At 37.8% G+C, this 14,580-nt stretch overlaps 1 protein-coding gene across 6 annotated transcripts in view; it reads left to right on the top strand.

The window, feature by feature from the left end:
* The window catches only part of LOC147338593 (multiple C2 and transmembrane domain-containing protein 2-like), a 44,183-nt gene that overhangs the window by 14,274 nt on the left and 15,329 nt on the right, over positions 1-14,580 (top strand). For 3 of the 6 annotated variants that reach the window (XM_086308083.1, XM_086308249.1, XM_086308164.1), the window contains exons 3-11: positions 2,810-2,857; positions 3,777-3,894; positions 6,799-6,941; positions 7,295-7,371; positions 9,175-9,289; positions 9,455-9,487; positions 11,015-11,185; positions 13,977-14,107; positions 14,275-14,455. In XM_086308083.1, coding sequence (XP_086164209.1) covers positions 2,810-2,857; positions 3,777-3,894; positions 6,799-6,941; positions 7,295-7,371; positions 9,175-9,289; positions 9,455-9,487; positions 11,015-11,185; positions 13,977-14,107; positions 14,275-14,455 — 1,017 coding nt within the window. The remainder of the gene's footprint in view (positions 1-2,809; positions 2,858-3,776; positions 3,895-6,798; positions 6,942-7,294; positions 7,372-9,174; positions 9,290-9,454; positions 9,488-11,014; positions 11,186-13,976; positions 14,108-14,274; positions 14,456-14,580) is intronic. The other 3 variants (XM_086308409.1, XM_086308497.1, XM_086308322.1) reach the window with 2 other exon arrangements.

The following is a 14,580-nucleotide window of genomic DNA, read 5'->3' on the forward strand; positions in this document are numbered from 1 at the left end:
TTTATTGATCCCTGGGGGAAATTATGAACATGTCAGGCTTTGCATTCTTCTCGTAATCAAGGGCAGGCTTTGTTTGTCAGATCATGGTTAGAATGACTTTCAACAGGTTTTGTGTAGATTGCATGCTTTACATGACATGACGCACAAATGCAAGCTGACTTGAAATTCCGAATGTTTAATTTTCATTTGAACAATAACATTGGGCGTATTCTTGGCTTTATTTTCTTTGTCATGCAAAGTGGACACCAATGAATGTGCAAGCAGATTAATGCTGTAGTTCTTGTTGACATGCAGAGGACGACCCAGACAACTAGGAAGTCATAGCCTCTTTTTACAGCTTTGACAGGCTTGTTTGCTACACAGGCTAAATGAATTACTCTTGTAGAAGTTCATAGGCTACTAAATACCTTTTTATTCAATGGTTTAAGCAACAAATAAAGTAAAAATTAATTGTGAATCATGTTCATTTTGACTTCTTTCCACTAAGCTATACTTTCTTCCTGGTTTCACTATCAGTGGTTTAGACAAGTGTGGTTAGAGAGGGCAGCAGGACAGGTGTATAACATGTTGGCTGACAGTTTTACACACACACACACACACACACACACACACACACACACCCCTTATCCTAAACAAAACCATAACCTAATCGTAACCCTGACATTTAAAACCACGTTTTGAGCCTCAGAAATCCCTTCAGACTCGTATGGACGGGCATTTTGTCCCCATAAGTGACTGTTGGTCCTCACAAATATAGAGGCATACTAATTTTCTGTTCTCACAAACATGCCTAAACGTGTGTGTGTGTGTGTGGGGGGGGGGGGGGTTGATAAAAAGAAGTTGCAGTTTGGTATGGTAATCTTTGAATCTTTATTGTACTATTCTTAGTTAGCGTATTGTCTGTCTTGTCTTAATGTTGGTTTAAAATGGAGCACTGTAACAAAAAATAATTTCCCCCAGGGATCAATAAAGTATTCTGATTCTGATTCTGATACCATCAACATGTTGTGAAACTTTTAAGTAAGTAACAGGAAATGACCTAAAAAATCATCACCCAGTAAAATGTTTCATCTTCCTGTTGGTGTTGTTACGTCCCTCTGCAGCTTTTAATCGTCTCAGTGTTTTCAGCTGGTGCTAATTGGCCACACCTAGTCAGGTGTGGATAAAAGCATACCTGAGGCAAGCTTTCCGGCAGTGCACTAGTCTTTGCCTTGGTGGCACCAGCCATTTTAGCCATCCTGGTTTTCCATTTTAGGATGAAACCTCTTCTCACCCACACTCTGTTATTCATCTCCTTTTTTTTATGTTGCGGCTTTTGAGCCGGGTCGTAACAGTGTTGTAGTAACATATCAGTGTTTTGTTTTGTTTTTTGTTTTTTATAGATGCTCTTTATATTTATCTGATTGACTGAGGTGATATTTGTAGTTTCCGCCAGTGGGATTTTGATTTCGAATCTTTACGCTTTGTAGTTTGCAGCACAGGATGCTGATCTTTAGAACCTGACCATTTTCTCAGCAGGCAGATATTATCTGCTGATATTAGCCATTTGGTGGTCTGTTGTGTGAGGAAAATATAAGAACTGATTATTAACTGATTAATTCAAGATGGAATTAATTGAAATGGAAGAAACACCCTTCAACTACATTATGAGAGTGGCTGTTGCATAGTTTGTCCATCAGAGGGTGCTCTGCAACTTCCCTTTTTGCAACACCTGGTTGATACACCACAACAAAACAACTAGCTGATTGAGATCTGAGTCAGGTGTAAGCGTAAATGAATAACAGCACATAAGAAACATTAAGAAATCTGTGCTTTTGTGTTTAAACCTCAACTGGCTTTACATTTTGATTGCTATTAAGCATTCAAGGCTAATGCAGCCTTGAATGCTGATTAAGCGCAAGCTGATACATGCTGATATTAGCATATTACAAAGCCCATATTTCAACTAGCACATTTATTTCTATGTCTGCTGGTTATAAATGGATTTGCATTAAGTTTTACCAGAGGTGGGTTTTGCCTGGATATGATCAACAGCTAAGGTCTACCTGTATCTGGATCAGGATCTGATGTAAGAAAACTGATATAAGAAAAATAGAAGAAATGAGAGACCCGCTGTCTTTCTTAGTCATCTTATTTTCCGTCATCACTGAGGTTTCAGATCAGTCAAAAAAACTGTTTTGAATTTGGTGAAAGCAACAATGCACAGTGTGAAAACTAACCGTTTGTTTTCTCAGGGCCCCCAGGGTGGTTTTAAAACCACATCAAAGAATATCAAGAATAGTAAAGTGCTTTTTATTTTAATTCTTGTCATGTCCCATTGTGCAACTGTTGTTGTCAACTGAACACTTCCTCATAGCTGTATAAATAGTCCATAGACTTACAAAAAAAACTCTGGGAGATTATCTTTAATTGTATAGAAACTATAATGAATACATCTGAATACAGCAATCTATATTTGAATTCATAAAGAAAGGAGTGGTATGTATGGCAAAATACCTTATGTTAGGTAAACAGTTACAGTGTTTGCAGTTACTCTGAAACCCAAAGAAGAGAAGCAAATTAGGGGAAAAAAGTGGAAATTGCCTAGTAGATGTTTTTTGGGTTACCTCTGTTCAGTCCCCAGGACACAGGAATTTTTAATAAATGCTCAGAGGATTTGTGCTGGTGGTAGAAATACCAAGGAGAGGGCAGTTCTGAGCCTTTAGCTTTAGCTGAGTGAAGCTTTTTCATCAACAGGAATTTTACATGTTTTGAAAGTCTTTGTCATGTGTCACATGGTTTAAAAAAATATTCATCTTTGTCTCTGCAGTATGATAACGATTACAGCAGTCACATAAAGGAAGGGGACCACCAAAATGTAAGTGCTACTGTCTAATTTGTAGTTTGTAAGATGATTTTTGTTGTTGACTGGTTAATATGCAAATCAGCTTTAGGCACGACAGGAGAAAAGGGTTGCGTCTGACAGTTTTATCCTAAGTTGCATCTTTGTGGTTGTAGAATTTTGCAACGGATTGTCCCTTTCATGTCTCTATGCTGGTGGTTTTCAGCATTATGCCATGCCAACAGCAGTGTGGGTCTTTGGCCGACGCGTGGTTATATCAAAGTTTAATTCCAGATTATTGTGCTCTGTTTAGAATGAGATAGAACAGTAGGCTATTTGTGGTTCAGCATCCAGTGTGTGTTGTCCATCTTTTGTAGCCGGTCAGGGTTAGGAAGCTGAGCTGGGGTGATTCCAGGGTACTGGGGTTTATTGGGTGAAAGATTCATGGCTTGCTGGAAAGGCTTAATAGTGATTAAATAATCCACTGCCTAGACGAGAAGCATAAAACTGCACAGAATACAATCTTTTAAAACCTGTAAGTGAGTATACTTTGTTTAGTTTTTTTTAATTAAAGTTGTATAAATGTGACAAAAATAATACAACCCAAACAGTAAAGAATTAGGAAAGCTGTATTAGAGTCTCGTCAAATTCCTGCACGTGAACAACAGTGCATGAAAGTAAAATGAAAGAAGTCCTGTGATAATTTTGTTGTTAAAGATTAAAAAGTTATTCTTCACATAAATAGAGGTGGAGCTATTATACTGTGGTTAATAGCATTACTGGTAATAAATTTGAAGTTTAAATATTAATGGTGCAGTGACCCATAATAAAGGCAAAAAACTGTTTTCTGATCAGATACTTCCTGATTAAAAAGCTGCCCAGTTTGTGCGGAAGTAGATGGGGCACTTTGGTAATACTACTAGTAGTAAAGTAATAATATTGTTTTTCTATTCAGTATGAGATGGACAATGAGGCTGTGAACATGTCTGAGAGTGCCAGAGATTCCCAGAGGTCCTACCTGCTCACCGTTAACTTAAAGGAAGGACACAACTTGGTCATCAGGGACCGCTGTGGTAAGGAGCTCATATCGGCACTACTACAACTCAGCTTTTTGTTCCAGATTATTGTGATGTACAGCAACACTAGCATTAAAATACACAGTCTGAGAAAAACAGAAGATCAACAGGCACCGCTGTGATGCTGATTATCATCCAGGAAACAGGATCAGTGCAGAAGCAAGTAATACTTCAGCACAGTGGAAAATGAGAAGTGTGGCAGTGGAATCCTATTCAACTGATGAAACAAAATGCCTTTACCCTCCCACCCGAGGATCATTGTCTGACTAGAGCTTCATCATTTTAACTTCCCCAAATTTTCCTCTGCATATGATTACCTTACTTGAAAGTTCAGTGTGCTGTAAAAGCAAAGATGCAGTTACCTGTTGGTGTATGTTTATACCTTAGAGCTACACGCCTACTTCTTTTTTTTTTTTCTGAAGCTGTGGCTTAATTCTGACTAGATCTTACAATGACATGCATCACGTATTTTCTTGTGTATGCCTGTGGCAATGAGTAAGTGTTACTATTGTTATTGCTTTGTCATCTTCTCATACTGAGAAACGTATCTGAGTTGACTTGCTAAATCTCTTAAACTTTATGAATTATAATTCCCGTAAACGTGGACAGATGCTTGGGCCTACAAAGGGGAAAAAAACCAAAAACGAAACCCTCCGCCATTCCTCATAGTCGCTTTTTCCCCCCCTGTATGTGTCAGTGTTGACTCGTGTGTTTGGCCTTGACTTGATAAGGACAACCAGGAATGTCTGTTTTGATTACACGCAGTGTTATTAACTCCAGGGACACAAAAGACAGCTGAGTGTCAGGTTAGCTGTGAAGCTCTTGTAGCAACACGAGCAGGATTCCTTGCAGCAGTTTAGAACCTGTCTGAGCCACACCCAGACCAGCAGTCAGTACAGAAAGCCTTTCACTCTTGGATTATATTTTCCTCTTGAGTGTGCCTGCATGTTGACACAACCAGACTGTAGGTAAAGATAAGATGGAAAATAAAGAGGATGACAAGAGGCAAGCGGATTTGGTTTCACCACATTGTTAAGACCACATGGTGGTTTAAAAGCATGAACAAGCTTTTATTTTTTTGGTTTTGATCAGATTATACATTCAGCAGTCGCAGCATGCGGTGGCAGCTGTTTTGCTAATGACTTCTTGTGTGAAGGGTCTATAAAGCCTATTCTAATAGCAACACCACAAAGAACCGGGCAAGCTCATGTAATGTAACGAAACAGAACAGTCTAAGCTCCTCATGAAGTTTAAGCTATGATCACAGCTGTGTTTGGTAGACTGCTGCCCTCACCTGGTTGATTGAGAGACAATTCAAAAGATACACCTCCTACTTCCTTTACTCTGAAGTGAAAATGATACAGAACAGCAACAGAAAGTGAGATTTAGAAGTTTCAAAAGTGACTCAATGTGGAATTTGTAGTGTTAATCTTTGGGCCTGCCTATATATGTTAGTGTTTAAAAGAAACTCGCACAAAACCTGCAAAAGTGATGTTTTCAGTTGCAGTTAGTTTTCACACAGGAAGCTGAAATGTGATTGGCTATTGTTTCAGGAAGTTGTGGTTACATCGGTTGGGACCACATCCTCCATACAAAAATGAGAGATCACACAGAGCAGGTCAGACCTTCTACGTAATAGTGCAAATTGGTACATTTACATAGAAGTTGAAAAACAATGGAGTCAGTGTTATTTAGAAGTAAATGTCAAGTTGTCAAGTATTTATTAAAGACAGTCATGATGACAACGCTGCTTTTGAAAGATGGAAAAGAGAAGTTGCAATAATCATGCTTTGTGTTCTGAAATAACATGTCCTACAACTCATGATGAATATTATAATGTTAAATCAAATCAAATCAAATCACTTTTTATTGTCACATCACATGTGCAGCCACACTGGCACAGCACATGCGAGTGAAATTCTTGTGTGCTAAGTAGTTACTAAGTAGTTATGTCATGTTATGTCATGTTACTAAGTAGGATCATGTCATTTTAATTTATTAAACATTATAGACTTTATTTCACTCAGAAATAAAAAATAATTTTATATTCTGGGGCTACACAGCAGGATTTGGGTTTATATAGGTAACTTCTTATTTAGGTGTGTTGCCATGCTAACCTAGGCTGCAGACCTAACATACACGGAGCAGGTTGGGTTCAAGATTAAAGATCATTAAGGGAAAAAAATCCCCAGTTACTGACCAGTTCTCTGAAAATAGTGTCACCATTCCTGGAAAATCCGTCAGGCTCGTCTGTGCAGATATCAGGAGGGTCTTTTTTTTCTTTATCTTTCCTTTTGTGAGGATTATTAATAAAGAGAATTTTAGATGAATTATAGTTTTGTAATAGTCATAAGTCTGTTAACTTCCACAGTCAGCATTTTTTGCTTGCTTTTCTTCCTGCCTTCAAATAGGTTAAACTTTATAGATTTGGTTGGCATTTTTCAGTCTTATTGACCAAAATCTTTAAAGTACTCACACAGTTCTCGCATACTTATACAGAGATTCTAATACTAAATTACTATAGAGTGCTTTTGCTCTCACATTGCAGATTTCTCTGCAGCACGTGTTGCTTTCAGTCTGTATTATGTGTTTAAGATCTCCGTATATGTCTGGGGTCATAATTTTGTGCTCCTTTGTAAAATCAGCCACTCTGCTAACAGTGCATGATTCCACCCCTTTGTGTGAATGTTCTCATAGCCTGACTGGGAAACCCTGGGTTAATTTGGTGTGTTGTTAAAAGCGATGGCTGATTTTAGTGAATCAAGATAATGAATAAATACCCTACTTATATTTATCTTGCTTCATATTACAGGGCCCTGATGATGTCATTCCAAAAAGTATGTTTGTTTGTTTATTTGTTTGTTTGTTTTCTATTTACTGGTTTGCAATATTCATTCTCAGGTACCAGCGACCCCTACGTCAAATTCAAATTGGATGGAAAAACATTCTACAAAAGTAAAGTGCTTTATAAAAACCTCAACCCTGTGTGGAATGAGTCCTTCTCTTTGCCCATTAAGGATCTGAATCAGAAGCTTTACATCAAGGTAACTTTTTTTTTTTTAATGGTCAGTTTAATAAAGGTCATGTCAACAGTGTGGGAAATAATGAATGTGAAAGTTTTAATGAGCAGCTTTAACACTGAGAGTCATAGTCTGTTGTGGAAATGTACATGTCAGTGCATGTTTTCTATCCTTCGTTATGTAGTTAGGGTGACATTTTTTTGTCAAAGTGTTATGAAAATCAATGTATGATTAGTGTCTGTGCACCTTCATAAATCCAACAAAACGGCTGTTATCACTCTGTATGAGTTTTCAAGGATACTGCAGTAGGACAGTCAGCACAGTTCTCCTTACATGAACTGTCTTGTGTTAAAGGACTGTTGATGTTTGATATACAGGTGTATGACCGTGATCTTACAACTGATGACTTTATGGGTGCTGCAAGTGTCCTTCTGAGTGGTCTGGAGATGGACAAGTGAGTATGGTGATGTGGAAGTGCTTGAAGCAGCTGGACAGAGCTCTGTTGAGGTGTAGCATGTAAATTATAGTGATCCTGGAATAATAAAATTGGAAAAATAATATTGAACAAATCACCAGTTTTCTCAATGAATATATTTCTAAAGGTACTATGCAATGAAATTCTCACTAGATGTTGGCAAAAATGCATCTAATCCACACAAGCAAAGAAATCAAACCATAGATGTCCATAAATGATGTGTTTCTAATGAGAAATGACACAGGGAAAAAGTATTGAACACCTGAAGGAGGCTCAAAAACCTTTGCAACCTTGACCTGTATGCACGCTCATTACCTCCATTTCTGAAGAAAACATATGTTGAAGCATGTTTAAAGTTTACTGATCAACATTTAGACAAGGCTGTGAACATACCAGCAGTAAAATTTGAAGGTGAGAACATCATGGTGTGGGGCTGTTTTCAGCATACGGCACTGGAACGCTTCATGTAATTGAAGGAAGGATGAATGGAAAATTGTACAGAAACATTCTTAATTACAAATCTGTAAAATCTACCAGGAAGATGAAGAAGAAACGAGGGTGAATGTTTCAGCAAGACAATGATCCCAAACACACAGACATGGAAACTTTCAGTTGGTTTCAGAGAAAGAAAATACAGCTGCTAGAATGGCCCTGCCAGTCTCCTGACCTGAATCTAACTGAAAATTTGTTGAAAGAACTGAAGCTCAAAGTTTACAGAAGGGGCCCAGGGAACCTTCAGGATTTGAAGGCTGTTTGTGTGGATGAATGAGCCAAAATCACATCTGAGGATGGATGTAACTAGTTTCTCCATACAGGAGGCTTCTTAAAGCTGTCGTCACCAACAAAGGCTTTTGTTTAAAGTCTTAAATAAATTTCAGGTTATTGAGAATCTGTTGAGAATTTCATTTCAATAGCACCTTTATATATACCTACTTATAAAATTGGTAACGTGTTCAATACTTACTTTACTTCAGTATGTGAAATAAACTATTTCCAGGCACTGCATTGGCTCAACCCATTTATGGGTTTGGCAACGCAGCTGCATTTAGCTTATGAGTGTTGAACTTTACTTTCAAAGCATTTGCCCATTAATTATTAACATTGCAGTGGCTGCTTTTACTGTAGAATTTATTTTTAGAATGTGTAGTGTGTCTGTAATGTGGGAACAGTTTGGGATTATAGTGTGGGTGCTTTTCCACATTTCTACACTCCTCTTTGAACCTGAAATAAATTACCTTAATGAAAGTAACCTCCAAGAAATTGTCACCAAGTTATCAAATGCCTCGTTATTCTATCTAGCTCAGTTCTATACCAGTTTGTACACACACAACCACTCCCACTTATGTTTATAGCCTTACAGTGAGTAACTGAGTCCAGGTGCATCTAAGACAAAGCTGCAGTGAGTTCAGTCTGTGCCCTCGTGTAGCTCGGCTTGCCAGTACAAGTGTTAATTTGACCTGAGACCTTTGCATTACCCCAGTGTTAATTAAACACCTCTCTTGTCCTTTGTCAGCAATTTAAATATGAAGAAGTAAAATTAATTGCATTGCTGTGGTATCATATTGCTCTAAGCCCTTAGTATTTAATGCAGTTTTGCTCTGCATATCTTTTAAACATACTTTTTGACAATTATTGCATAGAATACATTTTCTCTAGTTCATCTCCTCAGTGATCTGATGCTTATATTTTTACATCCTGTGGTGCTTGTTCTGAATAAATTCAAAGGCATGCTCGATGGCACATGACTGCCCATCTCTCATCAAAAACCTGCTTTGTTTTCAGGGTCAATGAGATGTCTTTGCGCCTGGATGATCCAAACAGCCTGGAGGAGGACATGGGCGTCGTATTGGTGGACTTGAGTCTGTCACTCAGAAATGGAGACAGCAAAAGAAGCAATGTATATCAAGCTCCCTCATGTATTTGCTCCATGCTTTCAAGCAGAAGGCAGACTTGTCGTGCATTGCATTTATCGTATGTCTGTGTTTGTGTCTCTGTTTCTGTGTAAAGCCTACTAACTAGTGTCATTTTGTTTTGCACCTAAAATGCATGCTCCTGGCGGCAGAAATGGCACCAAAAACGAACACGAAGTAGTAGGGTAAGGCATGGTGGCTGGAACACATAGGAAAGACTTCATGGACCCTTCATTCTAATCAGTATTATACAGATATCTGCCAAATATAAAAAGGAGAAAAACAAATGAGGCCCATTGGTCTGGTGAATTTTTTTTCACACCATGTTCAGGTTTCACGATTTTTCTAATTCAGCTCAAATTGGTAACAAAAGGTAATGTAACAAAAATTCTGACAGTAGTTCCTTTAGTTTTGGCAGTTATCTGTGCTTCAGTTGATTCCACAAGAGGGCAGCAAATCATTTTATTTCACAAATCAGGGCGCAGTATCTTGAAGAAATTTAACAGATGTACTCAGTGGTTTGAAGACTAAACTCTTTCAGTAGTTGTTAGTCAGTGTTTCCTTAATTAACTGACTGGACATATTCCTATTTGGTACTAACCTATATACAAATCAGGGTAAATTAAGTGTTTCAATATTTTCAGTGATAATTATAAAAGGATCCCAAATACAGAAGATTCCTGATCCCAGTTAACTTGATAGCAGCAGACCAGCTAAAACGAATATAGAGTTTGTACGTTGTCGCTTTCACTCAATGACTACAACATATGCATTAAAAATTAAATAAACCTAAATTCTTATTTTTAGCCCAGACCTGACAGGCTATAGTGGAAGTCCCATAACAAGGTCACACTTATTATGGCACCTTATTATCCTATGATGATAACCATAGGATTGTTCCAAGAAAATAAAAATAAAATCCTGTGATCACCTTTGACCATTATCATAAAAAAGCACAGATGCTTACCAGCATTTCCCAGTAACAAGTCCGGCTGTTGTTCTGCCTGCTCACTGATGAGGTATTTGACTCACAGAGTTTAGTTGGGGAATGCATGCTTCTTTTTGTCTGCCACGCTATTGTCTGCAGGTCCATTCTATGTACTGCATGAAGCGATGCTACGCAAGATTAGACAGCTATACACGTGGCAACATTGCACATTCGCAGGATTAGTTAGAAAAGCTTTTGACTGTCTGCATGCCTATAAGTTTGAAGTTGTTTTCATTGTTGAACAGATGTACCTACTGTGTGCATGTGCTTCAAATTCTTCTTGTAGTCTGCCAACTGCATGCTGTGCAGCTGTTAATTAAAAAAGCGTTTTCTGCATGTGTCATTACAAAGTTGGCTTGATCTGCAGTGATTGAATCTGGCTTAAAGTTATCTCAGGGGTACACTGTGTCTCTATATAAACTCAACTAATTATCTTAAAACATGGCTTCCAATTATACATGAAAGCTTTACCTAATCTCTGAGAATGTTTCATTTACCTGTCTTCCATGGGCAATTGTTATAATGTCTCAAACATGGTGGTGGTGGAACTGCAGGAAACTGAATTTGGATTTTCTTTTTTTTTTTTTTTTAATATAATATTTTTTTTGTATCCTTTAAAAAAAGCTGAAATTGAATGTATTGATTTATTTTTTTTTAATTTAAAGCATTACCTCTCATTCCTCTCATTATTATTATTATTTTTTTTGTATCCCTACTTTTGCAGGCTGGAAAGCATTCTCAGCCTATTAGTTTGTCAGAAGAGCTGAAGAAGAGTCAGCTGTGGACAACTGTTTTGTTGGTGACTCTGGTTGAGGGTAAGAAGCTGCCGGTGGACAGTCAGGCAGGTCAGTTCTCCGTTCTCTTCAAACTGGGAGAGCAGCGATACAAAAGCAAGGTATATCTCAACAGAAGACTGTTGCTCTTAATTTTTTCCTCTTCCTAATGTGTCTTTGTGATTCCTAACCCTGTTCCTTTTTCCCTTTTGTAATTTAAAGTGTGTAGATTTTTTATGTTAGCCTAACCTCAGCTGATTTCCAGTATTCACAGTGACTTATATTGTATTTATTCATTTATTTAGTTGTTGTTCTCTTCATTTTGCTCTTTTTTTTGGGGGGGGGGGGGTGAGTATTCCACGTCATTCTCGATAGGTGTGCCCGTAGAACTAAAAGAAAATAAATCAATCTGATGTTAGTTTCAGGTAACACTCCAACTGTTATATATTGCTCTTTGCTCTGGATAAAATGCCCCCTGATGATGACATGAGTTACTTTGGCTTGGACACTTTCTTATTTCTTAATTTAAAACCCACAAAATCAAATGAAATTTGAAAAGTGAATTTTCAAGCTAAATGATGCTAACAAGCTGCATTATGTGTACTTAAATTAAAGTCTATTCTGTTTTCAACTTAAGGACATCATTTGCTCAAATAATCATTTAAAATATGACTAGATGTGGATGTTAAGCCTTAGTAATCTTTTTCTGAAAGATGCATGGGGTTGGTTATTCTTTGTTCTTGTTTTCATGTCAGCTTAAAATGTATCTTCAATCTATAGGATTATTAGGCCCAAATCACTTTAAAGTGCTTTTATTAAAATATACATTTGCAGAAAGGCCACATGAGGTTAATGCCATTGCACTGAAAATAGACTTTCAAAAGTCATAAAAAAATCCAAATATTGATGTAATAGCTGAATCGGTAAACAGATTTGCATTTCAAATTGATTTATAGTTTATGGTGCATATTCCAGAAGATTTTATATTTTTCAAAGGTCTTAGGCTCTTTAACAAAAAAGCATTTGTCTTAGTGTTATTTTATATCTTGTGTGTCTAGTGATGAACAGAATTATCACATTTTAATTTTCCCAACATTCCTGTTAAATAAAATGCTGGCAGACTAGTTTTCACTTATAAAATCTAGAAACATTTGTACACATAAATCCCACTGCATTATTAAACAATCACCTAAAGGCGATTCTTATGAATAGCAGCGTAAATGTGGGATGAACTAAAGTCATTATCTGCAGAGGCAGGGTAAAACAGGGTGAGGGACAGCACAGCTAAAAAGATGACATTGCTAGAATCTAAAAACATCACACATTTGCTTTAGTGCAAAATCCAAGTGACAGGTCAGTTATCTTCTGCCATTAACATATTTCAAAGTTATTTCAAATATCTGCTGTTATGCAGAAGCAAAAAGACCCAGGCAATACTGAGGGCTAGTTTCCAGCAGTGCCAGGAAAAGAGCAAAAAAATGATCAGGGGGGTCTTGTTAAACCCATTTGCAGACTAGAAAGTACTTGTCAGAAGTAAGTGTTGATGGAAAACTTTCCTTGGTTCAATGTATGAGCAAAGGCTAGCAAATTGGGAATGTACAGAAAAACAAGGGCCGGGGAGAAAAGAAGGTAACAAATGTTCCAAACCTGGAGCATTTGGGAGGGAGTTGCCTTTGGAGAAAGGTCGGCGATGGCTCTAGGTGTCTGCAGGCAATAGAGATGCATGGCAGAGGTTCTTATAGGTTTGATTTTCCACAGATGGGTCTGAGGACTTGGTTATTAATAGTGGTCTCCTCAGTCCTAGCAAGTACAGACAGAATTTTATCCATGACTGAATACCATCAAGGAGACTTTTGATTGGTCCAGAATTTGTTGTGCAGCGTGACTATGAGCGCAAATATGCAGCCAGAGTCAGAATTATCTTCAGCCACAAAAACATGGAGTCCTGAAACAGATGGTGTGCCCCCTGATCTCACAGTCGTCTGGGATTATTGTACATGGAAAAAACAAATGAGACAGTCTACATTTCTTTTGTTTGCTGCACTTTACGCAAATGAGGGTAACTAATAAATAATTATTGTTCAAAGTAACCTCACTTTGTAAAACTTAGTATTTCATTGAGCATTTTTGGTTTCCGTTAACTGATACTGGGTTTATCAGAATCTGAATCAGAATACTTGATTAATCCCGAAGGAAAATGGGGAAAATAGGCAATACAAAGATGCCTTTGGTAGTGCAAATGTTAAGCCTAACCCTATAATCTTTCATGTGACCATAGATCACATGGGGGAAAAAACCACAAAGCCATGAAAAAAGAAACGGGCCTAGAAGGGATCTAAAATGGTTTTGCAGCGTGTAATATGACATGGCCAGTGTCTGCTGCATCATCCAGCTCTCCCGGCAGCTGGATGATGTCTGGCGCTGATGCTCACTTTTATGCGCTGTTGGCTGCGTACTGTCATTGATGGTTATTTCGCGATCGTGCAACATCATGCATTACACATCAAAGCAGCGTGATAATGAGCAGCATTGCTGATTTTCTTTTCCTTGTCTTATATCCAGGTGCAAAGTGACGGTAATTATCTGTTCTCCTGTCTATGTCTCCTAATGTGAGATGGAAATTTCTGATGTGTCTATCAGAAGCTGCTAAACCCCAAAACTAGTCTGTTTAGAAAAGAAAAACAATTAAAGTTAACATCTGGACATGATGCAGATACTTTTCTGAATATTAAATAAAGGCCAGCTGGAAATCTACAAACACGTCAGTCAAGTCTGTGTTTTGAAGACTTTGCAAATACGCTGACTTATATAAGATGTTTCTTCACACTTTAAAGTGAATTTCAGTGTCATTGTTAATTGTTGTGAGTTTTTTAAAACAACTTTTAAACAGTTTTCTTTTTCTTTTTGATTCAGGATCACTGCAAAGTGCCAAATCCTCAGTGGAGAGAGAGGTTCACCTTCAAACAGTTTTTCAACAGTCCAGAATATCTGGAGGTGGAGCTCCGATCCAAGGAAGGACGAAAGGCTGCGGAATCCCTGGGGAAGTGAGTGTGTTCAGCTATTACAGTATTTATTTGTGTGTGCTTGCCCTTTAATTAAAATAAAAAGTGGTTTCTGGATTGATTGATTGATTTAAATGAAAGCTCTTTGCATATTTTTTATGTGTGTGTGTTTGATCTGGCCCAAATGTGTGGAACTTGTGTGTGTACAGGCGTTGCGTGAACATGTCAAAAATCCCTTTGGATCAAAGGCAATTGCTAGAAATGGAATATGGGGGAGGACACGTGTGTTGCCTCCTTACGCTGACCACGTGCAGTGGCGTCTCCATCTCCGACCTTTGTGCCGCACCACTCAGTGAACCCCGTGAACTTCAGAACCAGCTGGACAACTATGTCAGTATTTTTGCCGTTTAACTTCTATTTATACTGCACTCTACCACCAACATGTTTAAATATATAAACACTTTAAAATGCATTTTCACTTTGAACAAGCCTATTCTCTGCTCTCAGAATATCAT

Source organism: Aulonocara sp. 'chitande type north' Nkhata Bay, linkage group LG1, assembly GCF_057382095.1.
Source record: "Aulonocara sp. 'chitande type north' Nkhata Bay isolate Kocher_YH1m ecotype deep benthic linkage group LG1, A_spYH_male_GT1.1, whole genome shotgun sequence".
Classification (NCBI taxonomy): Eukaryota; Metazoa; Chordata; class Actinopteri; order Cichliformes; family Cichlidae; genus Aulonocara; species Aulonocara sp. 'chitande type north' Nkhata Bay.